The following is a 24,995-nucleotide window of genomic DNA, read 5'->3' on the forward strand; positions in this document are numbered from 1 at the left end:
GTCCTCTGCCTCGCTGTCCGTCCTCTGCCTCGCTGTCCGTCCTCTGCCTCGCTGTCCGTCCTCTGCCTCGCTGTCCGTCCTCTGCCTCCCTGTCCGTCCTCTGCCTCCCTGTCCGTCCTCTGCCTCCCTGTCCGTCCTCTGCCTCCCTGTCCGTCCTCTGCCTCCCTGTCCGTCCTCTGCCTCCCTGTCCATCCTCTGCCTCCCTGTCCATCCTCTGCCTCCCTGTCCGTCCTCTGCCTCCCTGTCCATCCTCTGCCTCGCTGTCCGTCCCTTTTGCTCCCTGTGCGATCCATGACTGAGGATGGCAGTGCTTTGAGCTGTGTGTTTGGTGGCTTTCCCCGATATCTGGGTGCCCAGAGCTACGTCAGAACGGGCTCTCTGCCTGTTCTCTCGGTTCTCTCAGTCTGTCCAGCTCCTAACCCAGGACGTTTTGGGAGTCCAGTGTGTCCTCTGCCCGGGGCGCCGTGCTTTCCGGTGCCAGCCTGACCCCGGACCGCTGCCCTTTGTGCCCCTGGGCACGCGCTGCCCCAGTCGCGCTCTAAACAGCTGTGACTCTGCTCCCCTCCTGCGGCGCCAGGCGCTGCGCCGATGGCACGAGCGTTTCAGTGGGCGGGAACCCCTGAGCCGCAGCAGTGAGCAGCGCTTCTATACCAGAAGTTACTTGTCAGAGCCGTTTTGTGGCCCAGACCTGCGAGATGCATGTCGTGGGCAGCGGAGCGGCCTGTGAACGGCGAGGGATTTCCCCTGTTCTCGAGCCCGTCCCTGTTCTGTTGCGCCGCGGGGCCGTGGTCGTGGCACTGCCGGGTCTCGGAACGCTGCGCTGCCGCCTGCACACGTCCTCTCCGGTGGGCATGTGGGTTCCTTGGTAGCCCTCCGTGCTTCCACGTTAAAACGATCACACGCCGTAGCGCAGTCTGGGCGTTGTGCCCGAGTCCCGCAGAGCCAGGCGAGCTCCCCTGGCCGTGTGGAGGCTCCGGTGCCAGGGACGGGTGTCCTGGGACCGGGGCATGTCCTGGATCAGGAGCCAGCGCTGGGTCCTGCTCGTCCCTTGCACGTGTTGATCCCGGCTGCGATGAGGCTGGTTTGGGGGATTTCAGTGAGGAATTGGGGGTTGTTTTCTGCACAGAATTAACGGTGTTGTGTTCTGTCTCGCTTTCGCAGGCTTCCAGAAGGCTTCACGCAGCTTCGGAGCCTGGGCCATTTGGCCTTGAACGATGTGTCCCTGCAGAGCCTCCCCAATGACATCGGGAAGTGAGTGTGCCCGTGTTCCTCCTAACGGGGACGGTTTGGGGTGGGGACGCCATGTTCCTCCTAACGGGGAGCAGGAATTGGGGTGGGGACGCCATGTTCCTCCTAACGGGGAGCAGGAATTGGGGTGGGGACACCGTGTTCTTCCCGTTTGCCCCTGCCCGTTTGCCCCGTTACGAACAGGCGCGGTCTGTCCAGTGGTGTTGAAATGGTTGATGCTGCCAGCGGACGTCCAGGGCAAAGCCCGTGGGGCTTTCCCCGTGGGGCGCGGTGCCCCCCATGGGATTTGGCTCTCCACACGAGGGATTTTGTCTTTCTGGGGGGCAGCTCTGTGTGCGACACCGCGTTTCCTTGTCCTGAGTTTGGGCACAGTGTATTTCCCCGTGGTTTGCAACAAGCAGCCGCCTTCACCAGCAGTCCCGTCGGGTCCTCGCTGGTTTTGTTTTCCTGTTGTCTCGGTGTAAGCGTCCGCACTCCCGTACCAAGGGATGCGTTAGTGCAGGTCTGAGCGCTGGTCCCGGGCGGGTGCGAGCATCTTCCCGCGTCCCTGAAGCCACATTCCCTGAGTCTGACTTTCTCGCTCCTCTTTCTCCTGCAGTTTGGCCAACCTGGTGACTTTGGAGCTACGTGAGAACCTGCTAAAGACCCTCCCCACGTGAGTGTCCGTCTGCGTGTCCGTCCGTCCGTCTGGGTCTTCGGGACTGTCCTGCCTGGTCGTTCCCACTGATTCCGCAGGGACTGTGTGTCTGTAGTTCGGGCTCTAGCACCTGGTTTGGGAGGGCTCAAGCCGTTGTGTTAATTAGCTCTGTCTTGCGGGGATCCTGTAAATCGGGGTGAGGAGGGAGGGGGACGGCACAGGGTTGAGAGCAGGGAAGGGCGTTCAGAGCCGGTGCTCAGCGTCTGTGGCAGGATTGATTTGGAGCAGACGGGCTCCACAGGAAGGAGAACGCTTTTCCCCGGGGAGCTGGAGCAGGTCGTGGAAAAGGAGGGAAGGACGTACGGGTGTGGGTGCAGAGCTCTGCGTGCAGCGAAGTTCACGATCTGGGAAGCGGCAGAGTGCGGCTGACGATTCGTTTTGCGGCTGACGTCTCTGCTTTCTCGGGCGTCCCGCGGGATCGCGCTGGTCGGGCGGTGCGTGGCGGGTGGACAACTGGCTGTCCTGCAGCAAGGGAGCAGGCGCAGGGCACACGGGTGAGCCGTGTTGAGTGTCCCGGCGCTGGAGGTGACTCGCTGACAGAGGAGCCGCCGGTACCGCTGGTGCTGTCGGGTACAGGGGCTGTGAGGAGCTGGTGGGGCTGTACGTTAGTGGCTGTTTGGAGCCCGTGGAAGCTGTGTGAGTTTTCTAACTACGTTAGCTCTGTCATCTTGCTGTCTTCTCACTTACCCATCCGGCTCCTGATCCCCTCAGTGTTCCTTGAGCGTGTTGGAAGGGATTCCAGCTGACTGTTTTGAAACAGCAGTGCGTTTGGGGCCGCACAGACTGCTCGGTGAATGCGAGCGGCCTGCGGCTGCTGTCACCTTCCCACGGTGCTCTCGCTGTTCAGCGCAAGTGTTCACTTTGAGCACCTGTGTTTTCTCCCCTTGCCGCCCTGCTTTGTTGAAAACGGAGGGCAAGGGAGCGATGCAGGCTCCAGGCGGGACGTGGAGACTGAGAGCAGTCGCTCTGGCTCGTCTGCGATGGCTGCGCCGCCCGGGACGTTGCTTTGGCTCCGGTACACACTCTTCCTGATGGCTGTTTTCCTCTGGGCTTGTGTGACATGGGTTGTATCTGCCTGTGTCAGCCTTCGCCCGGAGGACCAGACACTTCCAGGACGGGGTGGAAGGGTTTGCGCCGGGCAGCTCCAGGCTGCACAGCGGGTGTGGCCCCTGTAGGGAGCAGCACCGCTCAGACCAGCGCTGCCCTCTTGCCTCTGGTGCCAAAGGCGCGGGATCTTTTCTGCACAGGAGCTGTCAGCACGGAAGCGCCGTCACGGGAAGGCGAGCGCAGAGCGGCCGAGGCGGCCCCGTGTGGGTGAACCACCGGGAGAGCGTGGGAGCCAAAGCTCCTCGTGCCAGCTGGGAACGGGCGGAGAGGCCGGGTCCTGCGCTGGACCCGCCGCTGCCTGCGCGTGAGTCGTGGTTGTGCAGACAGGTACCCGCCGGGATACACTGTAGACAGAGCTGGGCTTACAGGGGTCCCGGAGGCCTCACCACCCGGGAACCGGGTACCTGGGGTCCGAGCACTCAGCGAGTGACACAGCCGCGTGGTTCCCGGAGCTCGCGGCGCTCGCTCGTTTCCCTGGGCGGGTTTGTGCAGCACCCCGCGGGGGCGGGCGGCTGCTCGGCATTCTGCGGCGTTTGTCTGAAGGGCAGGCCCGGGCTTGGCAGCCGTTCTGCTGTGCCACCACGGCTGCTTTCCGTCGTTCCTCAGTCACAGGGGATTTCCAGGGGCAGAGGAAGGGTCTTGAAGGCCGAGGCAATTTCCATCACATCTGCCAGTCTAATGTGAGGCTGAAATCAGTGGCCAGAGATGCTTCATAGAATCACAGAGTGTCAGGGCTTGGAAGGGCCCTCAGAGCTCATCCAGTGCAACCCCCCCATGGAGCAGGAACACCCAGCTGAGGTGACACAGGAAGGTGTCCAGGGGGTTGGAATGTCTGCACAGAAGGAGACTCCACAACCCCCTGGGCAGCCTGGGCCAGGCTCTGCCACCCTCACCCCAAACAAGTTTCTGCTCAAGTTTAAGTGGAACCTGTTGTGTTCCAGCTTGATCCCATTGCCCCTTGTCCCACCATTGTTTGTTCAGTGGCACTGCCAGCTGCTCTGCCCAGCTCTGCAGCTCTTGTGCTCAGCCTGCTTGCAAATTGTGCCCAAGAACAGCCCTGAACAGGTCCAGGAGACCTTGCCAAAGAGCAGAATGACTTACCGAAGTGCCTTCAGTTGTCAAGGTTGTGGAGCCCAGCGGGTACATGGGCTTCAGTTCTGTGAACCTGCAGCTGCGCTGTGCATCACTGTCCTTTTGATCTTTGTTGTTCAGTTGCTGAGCAGATCATCTCGCAGTGACCTTTTCTTGTGAAGTTCTGTTTCCTGGGCTGCTGTGCTGCCAGCGGAGCGGTGAAGCCGCTCCTCGCACAGCGCGCTGGCTCCGGCGGCGCACGGTGGCACACGGCGGCACACAGTGGCACACGGCAGCACATGGTGGCACATGGCAGCACATGGTGGCACACGGCAGCACATGGTGGCACATGGCAGCACATGGTGGCACACGGTGGCACATGGCAGCACACGGTGGCACACAGCAGCACACGGTGGCACACGGCAGCACACGGTGGCACACGGCGGCACACGGCAGCACACGGTGGCACATGGCAGCACACGGTGGCACACGGTGGCACACGGTGGCACACGGTGGCACATGGCAGCACACGGTGGCACACGGTGGCACACGGTGGCACACGGTGGCACACGGTGGCACACGGCGGCACACGGCAGCACACGGTGGCACACGGTGGCACACGGTGGCACACGGTGGCACACGGTGGCACACGGTGGCACATGGAGGCACACGGTGGCACACAGTGGCACACAGCAGCACACGGCGGCACACGGTGGCACATGGAGGCACACGGCGGCACACGGCAGCACACGGTGGCACATGGAGGCACACGGTGGCACACGGCGGCACACGGTGGCACACGGTGGCACACGGCGGCACACGGCAGCACACGGTGGCACATGGAGGCACACGGTGGCACACGGCGGCACACGGTGGCACACGGAGGCACACGGCAGCACACGGTGGCACACAGCGGCACATGGCGGCACACGGTGGCACATGGGTCGCCCGTGCTTTGGGGAGGGCGGCTCTTGCTCTCCCGTGGGGTGGCGGAGGGTGCCCTGCACTGCGGCGCTTTGCAGGACCTGCTATCAACGGGGATCCCACGGCTCTTCGCCCGATTTGGGAGCTCGGGCTGTGGAGCTGTGAGGGGACAGTTAGGGCCGCTTGACTGTTCAGAGGAGTCAAAGAGCAGATGTACAGTCGTGAGAGCTGCTGTACGGCAGAATCCCTTGATGATCCTCTTGGTAAACCTTTGGTGGAGTTGATGCAGTATCTCAGAATCCACCACTGCATCGGGTGAAAACGCGCGGTTCCTGTGTGGCCCCCGTATTTTCGTGGGCTGCCCCGGCAGGGCCGTGGGCCGGAGCTGCGGGTGGACCAGGTGTCCAGTTGTGGCCCCTCAGCTCCTGCAGGACAGGGAACTGCTGGAGAGAGTCCAGCGCAGCCACCAAGATGCTGGAGGGAGTGGAGCATCTCCCGTGTGAGGAAAGGCTGAGGGAGCTGGGGCTCTGGAGCTGGACAAGAGGACACTGAGGGGGGACTCATTGCTGGGGATCAAGATGGAAAGGGGCAGTGTCAGGAGGATGGAGCCAGGCTCTTCTGGTGACAACCAGGGACAGGACAAGGGGCAATGGGTGCAAACTGGAACACAGGAGGTTCCACTGCAAGAGGAGAAGCAACTTGTTGGGGTGAGGGTGGCAGAGCCTGGCCCAGGCTGCCCAGGGGGTTGTGGAGTCTCCTTCTGTGCAGACATTCCAACCCCCTGGACACCTTCCTGTGTCACCTCAGCTGGGTGTTCCTGCTCCATGGGGGGATTGCACTGGATGAGCTTTGAGGGCCCTTCCAACCCCAAACATACTGTGATACTGTGATATGTGACTGAGCCGCGGGCACGGCAGCACCGGCTGTGCTGGCACGGCGAGTCCTGGCTCCGCAGGGCTGCCGACCGTGGCGTCGCCGGGTCGCGGTGTGCTGGTGCCCAGGGCACGTCCCTGGGGCGCTGGTGTGGTGGTGGTGGTTCCCGTTGGTTCTCCTCGCAGCGTTCGGCCCAGTGAGCGTGTGTCCGTGTGTCCTGACCTCTTCTGAGACACCGTGCCCGCGTGTCTCTCCCTTGCCCTTCAGCATGGGCGTCCCGTTCGGGGGTTGAGGCTGTTGCGTTGGTGGCTGCTGCCTCTCCCCGCAGCCCTGCCCCCTGCCTCCCGGCGTCCCTTGTCACCCGCCGGCTCCGCGCTGCCCCGCTAGGCTGTGCCAGGCCCCGGCCTCGCTGCAGCCGTGGGCAGCATCTTCAGCTGCGGCGTGTCCCTCGGCACGGGTTTGCTCGCAGGGGGTTTCGTGGGGGCGAGAAGGCGGGTTGGTGACGGGGTGGGAACGGGGAGAGCAGCAGCTCTGGGGCTGGCGGTGCCGCTGGCCCCAGTCGGTGCGGCCAGGGAGGGGCACCAGCCCGGAGGGGCTGCGGGGAGGTCGGGGTCGCCCCGGCTGTGCTGGGGGGCGTTCAGAGCCGCGTGACTGTGAGATGTGCATCGCAGGTGCTAACCCTCTGTTCATTCTTTCGTCTCCTCTCTTCCCCTCGCTGCTCCCCGTGTCCTGCAGTTCGCTCTCCTTCCTCGTCAAGTTAGAACAGCTGGATCTTGGTGGCAATGACCTGGAAGTGCTGGTAGGTGAGGGAACACGGGAGGGCGGTTGGGCCGGACCCTGTGCCTGTGTGGAAGCAAGTGGGATTTCATCTGAAATGCAAAGAAATAGAGGCTGATTGTTTGGGAGGGGTCTGATCCGCCCAGCATGGCCTGCTTGTTGTTCCCAGCGTAACGTTCTCTGCACGTGTTGGCCCTACTGTTCTGCTCCCGCGGCACCCGGCGCAGCTTGCTCTGCTCTTTCGAGCCGCTGTGCTCCGGGTGCTGGTTCTTGCTCCCCAGCTGCCTGCTGGCGCTTCGGCTCACCGTGTGCCGCTGCCCCGGCCGTTGCTGTGTGCTCTGCCAGCTTTCCTTTCCCCGCTCCCTCAGAGTCCCGTGCTGGCGGTGCAGAGCCGTTCCGCGTTGTTCCGGCAGTGAGCCGGGCCCGGGCTTGTGCCTCCGGACGGGGGTTTTCATGGACGGACACGCTGAGAGCCGGTGCACGGTCTCGAGATTCAGCGTGTCCTGGCGTTCGGGGGCATCCAGTGATGCTCTTTAATTTTGCCGCTATGGATTGAGCTGTACTGGATCCTGCTCTCAGTGTTCTGGAATGCGTTTTGGCAGGAAGCCACCTAAATTGGGAGGCAAAGCAGCAGCTCGTGCAGCTTTCTGTGCAGAGCACGGCAGCTCCCATGGGGATGGGTTGGCAGGGATTAGCTCCAGTTTGGAGCGTTGGCAGTGGCGCTGTGAACGCGTCTGCCGTTGCCGATGGTGCTGCCGCGTCACGCTGGGTTGGCCAGGGTGTCCCAATGTGGTTTCATGTCTGCGAGGAGGAAGAAGAGAAAGGCTCGTTTCTTCCGTGGGGCCAGAATTTCCAAAGCCCCGTTTAGTTGTGGTCTCGCCGGCTCCCACGCAGCCCCTGCTCTTGTCTCCGTGTTTCCTGCTGGGACCTTTAGAAGCCGGGGAGCTGCTCCTCACATTTCCGAACACACGCGGCTGTACTGTGGCACAGCACCACGTCAGCCTCGTAAACCGCATGGTGAATGGTTCTAGTAACACTCTAGCTCCGCAGAGGGGATTTGTAGCATCCTAGAGCGGTTTCCCCATGGAAGGGACTGATGCTGTCACTGTCCCGCTCCGTTACAGCCGGACACACTGGGAGCGTTACCGAACCTGCGTGAGCTTTGGTTGGACCGCAACCAGCTCTCGGCCCTGCCCGCGGTGAGTACCTGTTCCGGCATTGGGTCACCGCTCTGCTCCCGTCCTCCGCTCCTCCGGCGAGCTCCAGCGTCTCCTTTCCCGGGGCAGGAGCTGGGCAATCTCCGCCGCTTGGTCTGCCTGGACGTGTCGGAGAACAAGCTGGAGCAGCTGCCCAGCGAGGTGAGCGGGCTGGTGGCGCTGACGGACCTGCTGCTGTCCCAGAACCTGCTGGAGAGCATTCCCGACGGGATCGGTGAGTGCTGGGCTGGGATGGGGAGCAGTGCGGGATGGGGTCGGTGAGTGCTGGGCTGGGATGGGGAGCAGTGCGGGATGGGGTCGGTGAGTGCTGGGCTGGGATGGGGAGCAGTGCGGGATGGGGTCGGTCAGTGCTGGGATGGGGAGCAGTGCGGGATGGGGTCGGTGAGTGCTGGGATGGGGAGCAGTGCGGGATGGGGTCGGTGAGTGCTGGGCTGGGATGGGGAGCAGTGCGGGATGGGGTCGGTGAGTGCTGGGCTGGGATGGGGAGCAGTGCGGGATGGGGTCGGTCAGTGCTGGGATGGGGAGCAGTGCGGGATGGGGTCGGTCAGTGCTGGGATGGGGAGCAGTGCGGGATGGGGTCGGTGAGTGCTGGGATGGGATGGGGAGCAGTGCGGGATGGGGTCGGTGAGTGCTGGGATGGGGAGCAGTGCGGGATGGGGTCGGTGAGTGCTGGGCTGGGATGGGGAGCAGTGCGGGATGGGGTCGGTGAGTGCTGGGATGGGGAGCAGTGCGGGATGGGGTCGGTGAGTGCTGGGATGGGATGGGGAGCAGTGCGGGATGGGGTCGGTGAGTGCTGGGATGGGGAGCAGTGCGGGATGGGGTCGGTGAGTGCTGGGCTGGGATGGGGAGCAGTGCGGGATGGGATCGGTGAGTGCTGGGCTGGGATGGGGAGCAGTGCGGGATGGGGTTGGTGAGTGCTGGGATGGGGAGCAGTGCGGGATGGGGTCGGTGAGTGCTGGGCTGGGATGGGGAGCAGTGCGGGATGGGGTCGGTCAGTGCTGGGATGGGGAGCAGTGCGGGATGGGGTCGGTCAGTGCTGGGATGGGGAGCAGTGCGGGATGGGGTCGGTGAGTGCTGGGATGGGGAGCAGTGCGGGATGGGGTCGGTCAGTGCTGGGATGGGGAGCAGTGCGGGATGGGGTCGGTGAGTGCTGGGATGGGGAGCAGTGCGGGATGGGGTCGGTGAGTGCTGGGCTGGGATGGGGAGCAGTGCGGGATGGGGTCGGTGAGTGCTGGGCTGGGATGGGGAGCAGTGCGGGATGGGGTCGGTGAGTGCTGGCTGGGGAGCAGTGCGGGATGGGGTCGGTCAGTGCTGGGCTGGGATGGGGAGCAGTGCGGGATGGGGTCGGTGAGTGCTGGGATGGGGAGCAGTGCGGGATGGGGTCGGTCACTGCTGGGATGGGATGGGGAGCAGTGCGGGATGGGGTCGGTGAGTGCTGGGATGGGATGGGGAGCAGTGCGGGATGGGGTCGGTGAGTGCTGGGATGGGGAGCAGTGCGGGATGGGGTCGGTGAGTGCTGGGATGGGGAGCAGTGCGGGATGGGGTCGGTGAGTGCTGGGATGGGATGGGGAGCAGTGCGGGATGGGGTCCGTGAGTGCTGGGATGGGATGGGGAGCAGTGCGGGATGGGGTCGGTGAGTGCTGGGATGGGGAGCAGTGCGGGATGGGGTCGGTGAGTGCTGGGATGGGATGGGGAGCAGTGCGGGATGGGGTCCGTGAGTGCTGGGATGGGATGGGGAGCAGTGCGGGATGGGGTCGGTGAGTGCTGGGATGGGGAGCAGTGCGGGATGGGGTCGGTGAGTGCTGGGCTGGGATGGGGAGCAGTGCGGGATGGGGTCGGTCAGTGCTGGGATGGGATGGGGAGCAGTGCGGGATGGGGTCGGTGAGTGCTGGGCTGGGATGGGGAGCAGTGCGGGATGGGGTCGGTCAGTGCTGGGATGGGATGGGGAGCAGTGCGGGATGGGGTCGGTGAGTGCTGGGATGGGATGGGGAGCAGTGCGGGATGGGGTCGGTGAGTGCTGGGATGGGGAGCAGTGCGGGATGGGGTCGGTGAGTGCTGGGATGGGGAGCAGTGCGGGATGGGGTCGGTCAGTGCTGGGATGGGATGGGGAGCAGTGCGGGATGGGGTCGGTCAGTGCTGGGCTGGGATGGGGAGCAGTGCGGGATGGGGTCGGTGAGTGCTGGGATGGGGAGCAGTGCGGGATGGGGTCGGTGAGTGCTGGGATGGGGAGCAGTGCGGGATGGGGTCGGTGAGTGCTGGGCTGGGGAGCAGTGCGGGATGGGGTCGGTCAGTGCTGGCTGGGATGGGGAGCAGTGCGGGATGGGGTCCGTGAGTGCTGGGATGGGATGGGGAGCAGTGCGGGATGGGGTCGGTGAGTGCTGGGATGGGGAGCAGTGCGGGATGGGGTCGGTGAGTGCTGGGATGGGGAGCAGTGCGGGATGGGGTCGGTGAGTGCTGGGATGGGGAGCAGTGCGGGATGGGGTCGGTGAGTGCTGGGATGGGGAGCAGTGCGGGATGGGGTCGGTCAGTGCTGGGATGGGGAGCAGTGCGGGATGGGGTCGGTCAGTGCTGGGATGGGGAGCAGTGCGGGATGGGGTCGGTGAGTGCTGGGATGGGGAGCAGTGCGGGATGGGGTCGGTGAGTGCTGGGATGGGGAGCAGTGCGGGATGGGGTCGGTGAGTGCTGGGCTGGGATGGGGAGCAGTGCGGGATGGGGTCGGTGAGTGCTGGGCTGGGATGGGGAGCAGTGCGGGATGGGGTCGGTAAGTGCTGGGATGGGGAGCAGTGCGGGATGGGGTCGGTGAGTGCTGGGCTGGGATGGGGAGCAGTGCGGGATGGGGTCGGTGAGTGCTGGGATGGGGAGCAGTGCGGGATGGGGTCGGTGAGTGCTGGGATGGGATGGGGAGCAGTGCGGGATGGGGTCGGTGAGTGCTGGGATGGGGAGCAGTGCGGGATGGGGTCGGTGAGTGCTGGGATGGGGAGCAGTGCGGGATGGGGTCGGTGAGTGCTGGGATGGGATGGGGAGCAGTGCGGGATGGGGTCGGTGAGTGCTGGGATGGGGAGCAGTGCGGGATGGGGTCGGTGAGTGCTGGGCTGGGATGGGGAGCAGTGCGGGATGGGGTCGGTGAGTGCTGGGATGGGGAGCAGTGCGGGATGGGGTCGGTGAGTGCTGGGATGGGATGGGGAGCAGTGCGGGATGGGGTCCGTGAGTGCTGGGATGGGATGGGGAGCAGTGCGGGATGGGGTCGGTGAGTGCTGGGATGGGGAGCAGTGCGGGATGGGGTCGGTGAGTGCTGGGATGGGATGGGGAGCAGTGCGGGATGGGGTCCGTGAGTGCTGGGATGGGATGGGGAGCAGTGCGGGATGGGGTCGGTGAGTGCTGGGATGGGGAGCAGTGCGGGATGGGGTCGGTCAGTGCTGGGATGGGATGGGGAGCAGTGCGGGATGGGGTCGGTGAGTGCTGGGATGGGATGGGGAGCAGTGCGGGATGGGGTCGGTGAGTGCTGGGATGGGGAGCAGTGCGGGATGGGGTCGGTGAGTGCTGGGATGGGGAGCAGTGCGGGATGGGGTCGGTCAGTGCTGGGATGGGATGGGGAGCAGTGCGGGATGGGGTCGGTCAGTGCTGGGATGGGATGGGGAGCAGTGCGGGATGGGGTCGGTGAGTGCTGGGCTGGGATGGGGAGCAGTGCGGGATGGGGTCGGTCAGTGCTGGGATGGGCTGGGGAGCAGTGCGGGATGGGGTCGGTCAGTGCTGGGATGGGATGGGGAGCAGTGCGGGATGGGGTCGGTGAGTGCTGGGATGGGGAGCAGTGCGGGATGGGGTCGGTGAGTGCTGGGATGGGGAGCAGTGCGGGATGGGGTCAGTGAGTGCTGGGCTGGGATGGGGAGCAGTGCGGGATGGGGTCGGTCAGTGCTGGGATGGGGAGCAGTGCGGGATGGGGTCGGTGAGTGCTGGGATGGGGAGCAGTGCGGGATGGGGTCGGTCAGTGCTGGGCTGGGATGGGGAGCAGTGCGGGATGGGGTCCGTGAGTGCTGGGATGGGATGGGGAGCAGTGCGGGATGGGGTCGGTAAGTGCTGGGATGGGGAGCAGTGCGGGATGGGGTCGGTGAGTGCTGGGATGGGGAGCAGTGCGGGATGGGGTCGGTGAGTGCTGGGATGGGGAGCAGTGCGGGATGGGGTCGGTGAGTGCTGGGCTGGGATGGGGAGCAGTGCGGGATGGGGTCGGTGAGTGCTGGGCTGGGATGGGGAGCAGTGCGGGATGGGGTCGGTAAGTGCTGGGATGGGGAGCAGTGCGGGATGGGGTCGGTGAGTGCTGGGATGGGCTGGGGAGCAGTGCGGGATGGGGTCGGTGAGTGCTGGCTGGGATGGGGAGCAGTGCGGGATGGGGTCGGTGAGTGCTGGGATGGGGAGCAGTGCGGGATGGGGTCGGTGAGTGCTGGGCTGGGATGGGGAGCAGTGCGGGATGGGGTCGGTGAGTGCTGGGATGGGGAGCAGTGCGGGATGGGGTCGGTGAGTGCTGGGATGGGATGGGGAGCAGTGCGGGATGGGGTCGGTGAGTGCTGGGATGGGGAGCAGTGCGGGATGGGGTCGGTGAGTGCTGGGATGGGGAGCAGTGCGGGATGGGGTTGGTCAGTGCTGGGATGGGGAGCAGTGCGGGATGGGGTCGGTGAGTGCTGGGCTGGGATGGGGAGCAGTGCGGGATGGGGTCGGTGAGTGCTGGGCTGGGATGGGGAGCAGTGCGGGATGGGGTCGGTGAGTGCTGGGATGGGATGGGGAGCAGTGCGGGATGGGGTCGGTGAGTGCTGGGATGGGGAGCAGTGCGGGATGGGGTCGGTGAGTGCTGGGATGGGGAGCAGTGCGGGATGGGGTCGGTCAGTGCTGGGCTGGGGAGCAGTGCGGGATGGGGTCGGTGAGTGCTGGGATGGGGAGCAGTGCGGGATGGGGTCGGTGAGTGCTGGGCTGGGATGGGGAGCAGTGCGGGATGGGGTCAGTGAGTGCTGGGATGGGGAGCAGTGCGGGATGGGGTCGGTGAGTGCTGGGCTGGGATGGGGAGCAGTGCGGGATGGGGTTGGTGAGTGCTGGGATGGGGAGCAGTGCGGGATGGGGTCGGTGAGTGCTGGGATGGGATGGGGAGCAGTGCGGGATGGGGTCGGTGAGTGCTGGGCTGGGATGGGGAGCAGTGCGGGATGGGGTCAGTGAGTGCTGGGATGGGGAGCAGTGCGGGATGGGGTCGGTGAGTGCTGGGCTGGGATGGGGAGCAGTGCGGGATGGGGTTGGTGAGTGCTGGGATGGGGAGCAGTGCGGGATGGGGTCGGTGAGTGCTGGGATGGGATGGGGAGCAGTGCGGGATGGGGTCGGTGAGTGCTGGGATGGGATGGGGAGCAGTGCGGGATGGGGTCGGTGAGTGCTGGGATGGGGAGCAGTGCGGGATGGGGTCGGTGAGTGCTGGGCTGGGATGGGGAGCAGTGCGGGATGGGGTCGGTGAGTGCTGGGATGGGCTGGGGAGCAGTGCGGGATGGGGTCGGTGAGTGCTGGGCTGGGATGGGGAGCAGTGCGGGATGGGGTCGGTGAGTGCTGGGATGGGGAGCAGTGCGGGATGGGGTCGGTGAGTGCTGGGCTGGGATGGGGAGCAGTGCGGGATGGGGTCGGTGAGTGCTGGGCTGGGATGGGGAGCAGTGCGGGATGGGGTCGGTGAGTGCTGGGATGGGCTGGGGAGCAGTGCGGGATGGGGTCGGTGAGTGCTGGGCTGGCATGGGAAGCAGTGCGGGATGGGGTCGGTGAGTGCTGGGATGGGATGGGGAGCAGTGCGGGATGGGGTCGGTGAGTGCTGGGATGGGATGGGGAGCAGTGCGGGATGGGGTCGGTGAGTGCTGGGATGGGGAGCAGTGCGGGATGGGGTCGGTGAGTGCTGGGATGGGATGGGGAGCAGTGCAGGACGTCGCTGCCCCGCGGAGCTCCGGCTGCGGGGCTGCAGGACAGGGCGTCTGGAACAGGGCGTTATTGATGGACGTAGTCGCCCTGGTTGAGTGCAGGGCAGTAGATGATGCTGATGACTAGTTGGGGTTCTTCGTCTGCATTGCACGTAGACGAAGCCCGTGGGGAAGAAGGGTAGATTGTGTATCGTTAGGTTGCGAAGTCCCTGGTGGCATTTCGGGCAGGCGAATGTGGAGCAGCGTCGTGTTGCGGCACAGTTCACACCTAGCTTGTTCCCTGGCCAGGTCAGCTGAAGCAGCTCTCCATCCTCAAGGTGGACCAGAATCGGCTGACAGAGGTGACAGAGTCCATTGGGGACTGCGAAAACCTGTCGGAACTCATCCTGACGGAGAACATGCTGACGGTGAGGCCCCGCAGCCGCCCGCCCCTGCCCTGCCGCCCCGTCAGCCACGGGCCGGGGTCGCAGCGCCTCCGAGCCAGGCTCCCGAGCGCGCCCCCCGCCCTCCCTCGGCTGCTCTGGGTCAGCTCGGCCTGCCCCGGGCTCTGGAGACACCCTGCTGGAAGGGGCGTTTGTCGCTTTTTCTCTGGAAGGTTCTCTAGGGCAGCCAGGCTGCTGCTCTAGGACCGGCCTGGAGCCCATGCGGTCATGGGCTACAGGAAAAGCTGCACTGGGAAGGGGCCATGGAGCCGTGTATCAAAAATAGCGTGGTCAGCAGGACCAGGGCAGTGATCCTTCCCCTGTGCTCTGCATTGGGGAGGCCACACCTGGAGTGTTGTGTTCAGTTCTGGGCCCCTCAGCTCAGGAAAGAGATTGAAGTGCTGGAGCGGGTCCAGAGAAGAGCAACAAGACTGGGGAAGGGACTGGAACACAAGACCTATGGGGAGAGGCTGAGGGAGCTGGGCTTGTTTAGTCTGGAGAAGAGGAGGCTTAGAGCTGAGCTCAGCACTCTCTAGAACTACCTGAAGGGCAGTTCTAGCCAGGTGGGGATTGGGCTCTTCTCCCAGGCATCAGCAATAGGACAAGGGGCCATGGGCTTCAACTCTGCCAGGGGAAATTGAGGCTGGAGATGAGAAAGCAATTCTGTGCAGAGAGAGTGGTCAGGCATTGGAATGGCTGCCCAGGGAGGTGCTGGACTCACCGGCCCTGGAGGTGTTTAAACTGAGATTGGACATGGCACTTAGTGCCATGATCTAGTAAACGGACTGGAGTTGGACCAAGGGTTGGACTCGATGATCTCTGAGGTCTTTTCCAACCCAGTCGATTCTGTGATTCTGTGAGACGGCCCCGCTCCAAACTGCTGTGATGTGATTGTTAAAACACGAGTTTCGGGCATGGACAGGTGAACCGAAGAGAATTCTTGACCCGAGGTGCCGGAGTGCTGCCGAGCTGGAGTTGGCGCGTGGCACTCGGTGAACCCGGGGCAAGAACTGTCCCAGGGTTGTAGCGAGGGCTTTATCGAGAATGTGTCTGTTAGGACAGGAGGCAGCGGGAGGGTTTGTGCTTTACGCCTTTGTTCCGCTCTCGTCTTTTGCAACCACTGAACCGTCTCCTTGCCAGGCCTTACCCAAGTCCCTTGGCAAGCTGGCCAAGCTGACCAACCTGAACGTGGATCGGAACCGGCTGACGTCCCTGCCAGCCGAGATCGGCGGCTGTGCCAACCTCAACGTGCTGTCCCTGCGAGACAACCGGCTGGCGCTGCTGCCGCCGGAGCTCGCCAACACCACCGAGCTGCACGTGCTGGACGTGGCCGGGAACAGGTGAGCGGCGCGCGGGCTGGCGGGGCCCGCCGTGTTTTGGGAGACTGAAGCACAGGCTGGCTGGGCTTGAAGGGACCTCTGCAGATCACCCATCCAACCCACCGGCTGACGCAGGGTCACCCAGCGGGTCACGCAGGGTCACCCAGCAGGTCACGCAGGGTCAGCGAGCGGGTCACACGGGGTCAGCGAGAAGATCACATGGGGTCACCGAGCAGGTCACACAGGGTCACCCAGCAGATCACACAGGGTCACCAGAGCATATCGCACAGGGTCACCAGAGCATATCGCACAGGGTCACCGAGCAGGTCACGCAGGGTCACCGAGCAGGTCACACAGGGTCACCAAGCAGGTCACGCAGGGTCACCGAGCAGGTCACACAGGGTCACCAAGCAGGTCACGCAGGGTCACCGAGCAGGTCACACAGGGTCACCCAGCAGATCACACGGGGTCAGCGAGCAGGTCACACAGGGTCACAGAGAAGATCATGCAGGGTCAGCAAGCAGATCACACAGGGTCACAGAGAAGGTCACGCAGGGTCACAGAGAAGGTCACGCAGGGTCACAGAGCAGATCACACAGGGTCACCAGAGCAGGTCACACAGGGTCACAGCACGGATCACACAGGTCACAGAGCAAATCATGCAAGGTCACCAGAGCAGATCACACAGGGTCACAGAGCAGATCACACAGGGTCACAGAGCAGATCACGCAGGGTCACTGAGTAGATCACACAGGATCACTGAGCAGATCACGCAGGGTCACCAGAGCAGGTCACACAGGGTCACAGGGCAGATCACACAGGGTCACAGGGCAGATCACACAGGGTCACAGGGCAGATCACACAGGGTCACAGAGCAGATCACGCAGGGTCACAGAGCAGGTCACGCATGGACACCGAGCAGATCACACAGGGTCACAGAGCAGATCACACATGGACACCGAGCAGATCACACAGGGTTGCAGAACAGATCACGCAGAGTCACCAGAGCAGATCACACAGGGTCACAGAGCAGATCACACAGGGTCACAGAGCAGATCACGCAGGGTCGCAGAACAGATCACGCAGAGTCACCAGAGCAGATCACACAGGGTCACCAGAACAGATCACGCAGAGTCACCAGAGCAGATCACACAGGGTCACAGAGCAGATCACGCAGGGTCACCAGAGCAGATCACACAGGGTCACAGCGCAGATCACACAGGGTCACCGAGCAGATCACGCAGAGTCACCAGAACAGATCACGCAGTCTCACCAGAGCAGATCACACAGGGTCACAGAGCAGATCACGCAGGGTCACAGAGCAGATCACACAGGGTCACACAGCAGATCACACAGGGTCACAGAGCAGATCACACAGGGTCACAGAGCAGATCACACAGGGTCGCAGAACAGATCACACGGGGTCACAGAGCAGATCACGCAGGATCATGTCTGGGTTGGAATGTCCTGGAGCAGGAGGCTCCACTCCCGCTCTGGGCAGCCTGGGCCAGGCTCTGCACCTCCCAGCAGAGAGGTTTCTCCTCACGTTCAGAGGGACCCCCCCGTGCCGCAGCCTGTGCCCGTTGCCCCTCCCCTGGCGCTGGGCACCGCTGAAGGGAGGCGCTGGGTCTGCGCTGAGCCCGGGGTCGGTGTTGGAGAGGCCCAGCCTGGCTGCTCTGCGGGGAGGGTCTGCGTGTCAGCCTGTGCCTGTTCAGCCCTTCGCCGTGTTACCCGAATTCGGGGCAGAGCTAATTCAGAAGTGTGGGGCATTTTGCCACGTGTGAATAAAGATCTGGGCAGTCCAGGCCCGTGGACTCCCCTCCTGCAGGTGTAGTTTTGTGTCCCCAGTGCCCAGGTGCCTGGAGCTGAAGCCCGGCGCTGTGCCCCCGCCCGGTGTGCTGGGGACACTGAGGCTGCCGGACAGCCTTCAGTCCGGCGGAAAAGCGGCTCTGCCTCCGTGTGCTCGCGCGCGGTCCTTGTCGCGGTGCGCTCCTGAGCGCCTTCCGCCTGCGCGGAGCCGCGGGCGCCCTCGGTTCTGCGCCGCTGCGAAGGTGTTTGTTACCTGACCGCAGGTGCCTGAGGCACCAGCCACACCCGCTCCTCGCTGCTCGGCTTTGCTCCAGCTCAGTTCTTGCGCTGCTCAGGTGTTTATAGAGTGAAACGCAGTCCCGTTAGCAGGGCAGTGCAAAGCGCAGCCTGAGCAGCACTCCGTTGTCACAGCGATACCCACGCTTTTCTGTCCCAGTTCGCATGTGGTTCGTTGGCCGTTTCTGTATTCTGACCGTGAGAAGGTGAAATTTCTGCCAGGTGCCGTGTTACGTGCAGCAGGTAAACGAGAGGCTGGAATTCAGAGCCTAGAGGCAGACAAGCTAAGAAACCAAACAAAAACCAACCAACCAACAACAACAAAAAGCCCCTCAAAAAACAATCCAGAATGACCCCCAGTGTGCAGGTGTCTGTGATGTGCTCCGAAAGATCCTGCGGGTCGTAGCCACGGTTGTGCCCGCTGGGGCTGGTGGTTGTTGCAGCAGTTGGGAGGTGACCAGAGCTGTTTGGAACCCTCTATACTGTCCTGTGAAAGCACCGTTTTTGTCTTAAACCCCGCTTCAAAGTCCGCCGTTCCGCGAGCTGCCGGGAGCGGCGCTCTGCTGAGCCCTGGCGTGCGGAGCCCGAGCAGCACGAGCAGCGCGGCCGGGCGAGGTGCGCAGGACCGGGCCCCGTCCTTCCCCAGCACCGTGGGGCTCAGCCGAGGTTCGAGGTCCAGCACAGCTCTTGTGTTCTGTTGCAGGCTGCAGAACCTGCCGTTCGCCCTGACAAATCTGAACCTGAAAGCCCTGTGGCTGGCAGAGAACCAGTCCCAGCCCATGCTGAAGTTCCAGACCGAGGATGATGAGAAGACGGGAGAAAAAGTCCTCACGTGTTACCTGCTGCCGCAGCAGCCGTCGCCCAGCCTGGGTAAGGGCCGTGTTGTGAGCCGAGCGCGGTCTGCGGAGCCGCGCGCTCTGGGCGCCGTAGGGAACGCACCGTGAGCCCCTCTGCCGGGCTGGCCCGTCCTTGGTGCTGGGGGACCGGAGCAGACTCGGCTCCTCGGTGGCCTGTGGCAACTTGCCCAGGCAGAGGGTGTTAAAACCGAGAAATGGCTTCTCCGCCGGGTGCTGAGGAAGCTGCAGCCCGGCCCGCAAGTCTTCTGCCTCCGTCAGCTGGCGGAGCAGTTCGGTGTCTGTCAGGTTCTTCCTGTCCTGCTGATGTTGTGTCAGTACTTCCAGCCGTGGCTTAGTGCTGCCTTTTCCTTGCTTCCCGGGCGAGAGCAGGGCCTGAACCGGTCAGCACGTTTTCTGAGGCTGCCGTGGGTCTGGTGGAGACGTACCAGGGGACGGGGTCTGGAGGCCTCTGTGGTTTCTGCCCTCATCTGAGCCTGCGACCCTGCTCGTTCGAAAGGAGCTCCCACTGTGTTATCTTTCTGTCCAGAGAATCTTCTGCAGAACAGTGTGGACGAGAGCTGGACGGACACCAACCTAAACAGAGTCAGCGTGATTCAGTTCCTGGATGAGCCCAAAGGAGATGATGATGAGGAGCCTGGAGCTGAGAGACGGGTAGGAAGAGTTTCTGGAGGCTCGTGGGGTTGCTGTGGGAACACGAGCACAATCTGAGCTTTTTCCAAAGACGGGGAGCGCCGTGGTGGTCCTTGCTCACAGCCCCGTGACAGCGGGGCAGATGCCTGCCGTAGGTTTGCAGCGGAAGGGCACGTGGCGCCCCGAGGAGGCAGCAGGTGCGAAGGGGTTCCCGGGAGGCGCTGTGCTCTCCGGTGGACACTGTCCCGGGGGACGGAGCTGGAGCGCGGGGGCACCGGCGTCCCACAGGGCTGTCGGGACGGGGTTTGGCTGCCCGGCGGTGGGAGGCGGCGCAGAGCTGTGCCGAGCCGCGGGCAGCCCGGCACCGCCACGTCGCTCTGTGTCGCCGCAGCGGGCGGGAGGACAGTGCCTGTTTCCAGCAGGCGCTCGGTTTAAAGCTCCTGCAGGTTTGCTTTGCTGGGTGTTTGGTTTTAACTTTTTATCTTGTGCAGAGAGATTCTCTTGAGATCTGAGTCCTTCTGGTAAATGGTATTTGCATCTGTCCTTGCAGGATGGACTTGCTGCTGCTCTTGGGAAGTTTTGTGGGGTTTTTTGATTGCCCTTGATGTTGGTATTTCAGAATTCTGGAATACTGTTTTTCGTGGCGCTTAGCTGGGGTGGAACCCGCCAGCATCACAAATTCTGGTAGCGTAGGGGCTCGTCAGGCATGTTAACAGACACCAGGGGGATTAAGAAGATGCTCCACCTGCGTGTTCCTTTAGGACTTCCTGCGTTGAGCAGTTTTGCGCAGACTGAGGCACAGAGTAAAACTCGTCTGTGTAATTCCTCGCAGTCCGTCTGTGCGATGGAGCGCAGGACAAGTCTGCGGGAGCTCCGGGAGGCGTCGTCTGCCTCTGTTTTCCTCCTGCAGCGCAGGCTCAGACCAGAACCCGCAGCGTGGCGCGGGGGCCGCGTCCCAGGCTGCGGGGCTGTACGGAACCGGCTCGGGGCGGTTTGGCTCAGTGTCTGTCTCCGCAGGGCTTGCAGCGCAGGGCCACCCCGCACCCCAGCGAGCTCAAGGTGATGAAGAAGGTGATCGAGGTTCGGCGCAGCGAGGCGCACGCTGCGAGGCCCGATGCTGACCCCAAGTCTCCGAACGCAGACGTGAGTGCAGTTCACCAGAAAGGGGTAACAGAGAGCACGTGGCTGAGCAGGGGGACGGGGCGGCGTGAGCTGGGCAGAGACGACTCGACTTGGGAGAGACCGGGCCCGAGCTGGGACTGCAGGACCCCGAGGGCCGGGATCCGCTCTGTGGTGTCAGCTGGGGCCAGGGCAACGGCAGAAAGAGCGACCGGGACCCAGAGAGAGGCGCGAGGGGTTTGTGTGCAGTGCTCCCCCTTCTGTCGTAACGCGGGGGAGCAGAGAAGGTTCTGGTCTCCCCATGAAGAGCGATGGGAGCAGAGCGCTGGGGGCCGCTCGCTGAGAACAAACACGCGCAGGGGCGGCGGGACGGGCTGGGCAGGGGGGCAGCGCGGCCTGAGGAAACAGCTGGCTCTGGAGTCCCGATCGCGCCCCACCTCACACCGCTCCCATTGTCCCTCTGCTGCTCTGGCTCCCACCTTGACTTTCACAGTCACCCTCGCAGCTGAACCGAGGGAGTGCGGTCTGGATGAGCGGGTGGTGACGTGACTGCGAACTGGCTGAAGGGAAGAAGCCAGAGAGTCGTGGTCAATGGGCAGAGCCCAGTTGAGGCCTGTACCCAGTGCAGTGCCTCAGGGGGCAGTGCTGGGGCCGGTGTTATTCAATATATTCATCAATGACTTGGATGAGGGGATAGAGTGACTGTCAGCAAGTTTGCTGGTGACACCAAGCTGGGAGGAGTGGTGACACTGGAAGCTGTGCTGCCATCAGAGACCTGGACAGGCTGGAGAGCTGGGCGGGGAATAACCTGATGAGATTTAACAAGGGCAAGTGTAGAGTCCTGCACCTGGGCAGAACAACCCCAGGTTCCAGTATAGGTTGGGAAATTACATATTAGAGAGCAGTGGAGGGGAAAGGGACCTGGGGGTCCTGGGGACAGCAGGGTGACCATGAGCCAGCCCTGTGCCCTTGTGGCCAGGAAGCCAATGGTACCTGGGGTGGGTTAGAAGGGGGTGGTCAGTAGGTCAGAGAGGTTCTCCTGCCCCTCTGCTCTGCCCTGGGGAGACCACACCTGGAATATTGTGTCCAGCTGTGGCCCCTCAGTTCCAGCAGGACAGGGAACTGCTGCAGAGAGTCCAGCGCAGCCACCAAGATGCTGGAGGGAGTGGAGCATCTCCCGTGTGAGGAAAGGCTGAGGGAGCTGGGGCTCTGGAGCTGGACAAGAGGACACTGAGGGGGGACTCATTCCTGGGGATCAAGATGGAAAGGGGGAGTGTCAGGAGGATGGAGCCAGGGTCTTCTGGTGACAACCAGGGACAGGACAAGGGGCAATGGGTGCAAACTGGAACACAGGAGGTTCCACTGCAAGAGGAGAAGCAACTTGTTGGGGTGAGGGTGGCAGAGCCTGGCCCAGGCTGCCCAGGGGGTTGTGGAGTCTCCTTCTGTGCAGACATTCCAACCCCCTGGACACCTTCCTGTGTCACCTCATCTGGGTGTTCCTGCTCCGGGGTGTTGGGCTGGATGAGCTTTGAGGGCCCTTCCAAGCCCCGGCACTGTGTGATCCCCAGGAGAAGAGGCTGAGCGCCATGTCCAGCCGCAGCGAGGACTCGCACGTGTCCAGCAGCGCGGGCTCTGCCGAGCAGCGCGGCGAGGACGGGCAGCGGGGCTGGCCCAACGGGCAGCTCCCCGAGGGGCTCCCGCCGGACAGGGACCCCAGGCCCAGAGCCGAGGAGGAGCGCAAGGAGACCGCCGAGCAGGAGGACGAGGACGTGGAAGTGGAGTACAATGAGGTAGGAGCCTAGAAGCTGCAACAGGGTCGTGAAAAAAGTGGAAGGGCTTGAAAGTTTCAGACAAAATGGTAAATGGATGTGCAGAGTGTGATTTGGGCATCACTGGAGGCCGGCTCGGGCTGTGGAAGCCGAGTGGAGTGAAGGTGGAGGGCGGCTGTGGGGGCTGGGTCCGGGGGAGGGGGAGGACAGCGCGGGACCCAGGCACGGCCTCTGGGAAAACAGGGTTAGGGTCTGAGCGCCCCGGTCCCCGCGGCTGGCGGGAGCGGTGTGCGGGCGCCGGCGACAGAGAACAGGGCAAGCGCGGGGGGATTTCGGTGTGCGTTCCTGCATCGCCTGCCGCGCAGCAGCAGCAGCAGCAGCAGCACCGGCTGCGCCCGCGCTGGGAGCAGGGACAGCAGGTTTCTGGCCCCAGGTGCGGCTGGTACCCGCGGTTCACAGCCGTTCTCGGCTTTGCCGTTGTAGCCCACTGTGCACTTTGCTGAGGACACGCTAATACGGAGTGAGGATGAGGATGAAGATGAAGAACGACCGTTCCCAGTGGAGAAACAGAGGCTTATCCGCAAGGACACGCCCCATTACAAGAAACACTTTAAGATAACGAAGCTGCCCAAGCCAGAGGCGGTGGTGGCACTTCTGCAGGGGCTGAACAGCGACGGGGTCCCCAAGGAGGAGGAGGAGCTGGGCGGCTGCAATAACAACGCGGAGGCCGAGGATCAGGAGGAGGCGTGGGACGAGGACGGCCGGAAGAACGGAGCGCTGTCCCAGCCGTCCGTGAAGGTAAGGCCCGGTGGGCCCGGGAGCTGCCCCTGCTGCTCCGGACTGCCAGCCGGGGACGTGGCGCCCACGAGTGTTGGCACGAGGCTCCAGCGCTTCAGGGGAGGCGTGCTGGGGGTGGGAGAGCTGCCATTTATTTGGGGCTCGCACGGTTGTCCAGGGGCTGTGCCACGCTGCCTGTGTCTGACTCCTCGTGCTGTGTCCAGATTCTTGCACCCTCTCCAGCGTGTGTGGCGTTCTGTTCTGTGCTCAGGGACACTCCTTCGGTCCCATCACGGACAGGTTCTTCCGTTGCTCTCAGTGGCCTCCTGGCTGGCTGTGGCACCTCATCTGCAGCAGGATGAGCTTTGTCCCTGACGGGTCTGATCTCAGGCTGACGTCCCGGCTGCCCGCGCTTGTCTGTCCGCCGCGCTGCTCCTGGAGAGGAGCGCGTGGGGAGAGCAGGCAGGAGCGGCGCTCCCGCTGTCCCACCCGCGCGTGCAGCCGCGAGCTGTGCGTGGGGATTGGGGAACCCGTGCTCTGGGTTTTGCTGCTCCCGGGGGCCGCGATGGCCCCTCTGGTGGTGCTGGGGGCCCTGGGCTCTGCTCAGCTGAGTCACTCGTGCTGGAGGAACGTCCTGGCCGTGCAGCAGGAATGTTCTGATGAGGGACGCTGCGTGAGGTCAGACCGGGTCCCACTGGAGCTCTGGGGTGATTTTTGAGGCGTGTTTGGTGGGCAGGGATTAGGATGTGCCTGGACATCCGTCAGTCTGACACCAGCAAACCTCGCAGGTGAGATGTGAGTCTGAACCGGCGCAAGGTGCTGGAGTCAAAGTGTCGTTGCTGTTGCCGCACACGCCAGGCTGCTGGGCCGTTCCCACCCCGCGCTGGGGGCCGGTGGCTCGGGTGGGCTCTGGCACTCTGTGCCCTGCAGCCTTCTCTCAGGGTCTGAGCCGGAGCAGCTCCCGCGCTCCCCGGGACGAGGCGAGTGGTGAACCTCACTTACTGCCTGCGGAGTTCTTCAGGACGGAAAGGAGTTGCTGCTGCTGTAAGAGTGTGCGGAGCCATCTCGAGTCCCCTTCGTGCAGGACCTGCTGTACCTGGGAAACGTCCTCACCCGAAAAGCTCAGTTCAGTCAGGGACTCAAAACTGGGGATGCACTGACGCACGGGCAGAGCCTCTGGAGTCTGCGCGCGTGCATCTACCAAAAAGTGACCTTTACTGTCAGCTGAGCCTTCTGCCTGGAAACCAGGGGTTTCCCTTCTGGGGCCGGGCTGGACGCGGCTCCGTGGAGGCCCATTCATTAGCTGCTCTCCCGAGCCATCTCCCAGGAACGGGAATGGGGAGCAGCGTCCCTGTGCCCTGCGGGTGCCACACACGTGCCCTGAAGAAGGGGGCAGGGCAGGGCGTGCCGGAGGGTGAATCCCTTAACCAGGGGGGTTTTCAAAGACAGTTCATTTTCAGGAGGAGCTCTCTCAGGTTTCCCGGCTGGGGAGCGGGATCCCGGGCGCGTGGCAGGACACGCTGTCCCACCCGGGGCCGTTCCCTTCGCAGAGGGACCGGCGCACCTTGGTTTGGGATCGCTTCACTCCTGGGCAGCAGCTGGGTGCTCCAGAGGCCCCTCTGTGCTTTGCTCCTGTGTTAATTCTTCCCGGAATGACTCTGTACAGGGGGGAAAGTCAGCCAGGAGCGCTCAGCTTGGTGTTCACAGCCCCAGGGTGCCACGGCGGGCACACGTGGCCGTGGCGATGCCGGTGGCCGTGGCGATGCCGGTGGCTGCCGGCCCCGGAGCAGCCGGCGCCGGTGCGAGCCGTGAGCGGCTGCTCCGGGCGGCGCGGCCGGGCCTGCCGAGCGCTCTGCGTTTGCGTTGGGTGGTGGTGGTCGTGGTGGCGGGTTTGGTTTATGCTCCACTAATCCGCATGCCTCTTTGCTGGTTCCTGTCCTAACAGGGGGTGTCGTTTGATCAAGCCAATAATCTGCTGATTGAACCTGCTCGCATTGAGGAGGAAGAGGTCTGTACCACTCCTACTGTTCTCTCTCTGCCAAAAATCATTCAGTCTGCTTGATTTGCTTCCCAGGCTCACCCGTTGTTCTAGGGGGAACTCTGATCTCTCTGGGTCAAGTGGCTTCTGGACCTGATCACAAACACACAATGATTGTTTCCTGCCCTGCTTGCA

General features: G+C 63.6%; 1 protein-coding gene across 40 annotated transcripts in view; it reads left to right on the forward strand.

Moving 5' to 3' along the window:
* Positions 1-24,995, forward strand: part of SCRIB (scribble planar cell polarity protein) — a 133,547-nt gene that overhangs the window by 28,659 nt on the left and 79,893 nt on the right. For all 40 annotated transcript variants that reach the window (XM_065054809.1, XM_065054810.1, XM_065054811.1 and 37 more), the window contains exons 4-16: positions 1,162-1,251; positions 1,847-1,903; positions 6,656-6,719; positions 7,822-7,896; positions 7,984-8,128; positions 14,133-14,251; positions 15,407-15,606; positions 18,374-18,540; positions 19,054-19,178; positions 20,175-20,300; positions 21,845-22,066; positions 22,529-22,843; positions 24,768-24,830. In XM_065054809.1, coding sequence (XP_064910881.1) covers positions 1,162-1,251; positions 1,847-1,903; positions 6,656-6,719; positions 7,822-7,896; positions 7,984-8,128; positions 14,133-14,251; positions 15,407-15,606; positions 18,374-18,540; positions 19,054-19,178; positions 20,175-20,300; positions 21,845-22,066; positions 22,529-22,843; positions 24,768-24,830 — 1,768 coding nt within the window. The remainder of the gene's footprint in view (positions 1-1,161; positions 1,252-1,846; positions 1,904-6,655; positions 6,720-7,821; positions 7,897-7,983; positions 8,129-14,132; positions 14,252-15,406; positions 15,607-18,373; positions 18,541-19,053; positions 19,179-20,174; positions 20,301-21,844; positions 22,067-22,528; positions 22,844-24,767; positions 24,831-24,995) is intronic.

The sequence above is a fragment of the Columba livia genome, chromosome 2 (assembly GCF_036013475.1).
Source record: "Columba livia isolate bColLiv1 breed racing homer chromosome 2, bColLiv1.pat.W.v2, whole genome shotgun sequence".
In the NCBI taxonomy this organism is placed as follows: Eukaryota; Metazoa; Chordata; class Aves; order Columbiformes; family Columbidae; genus Columba; species Columba livia.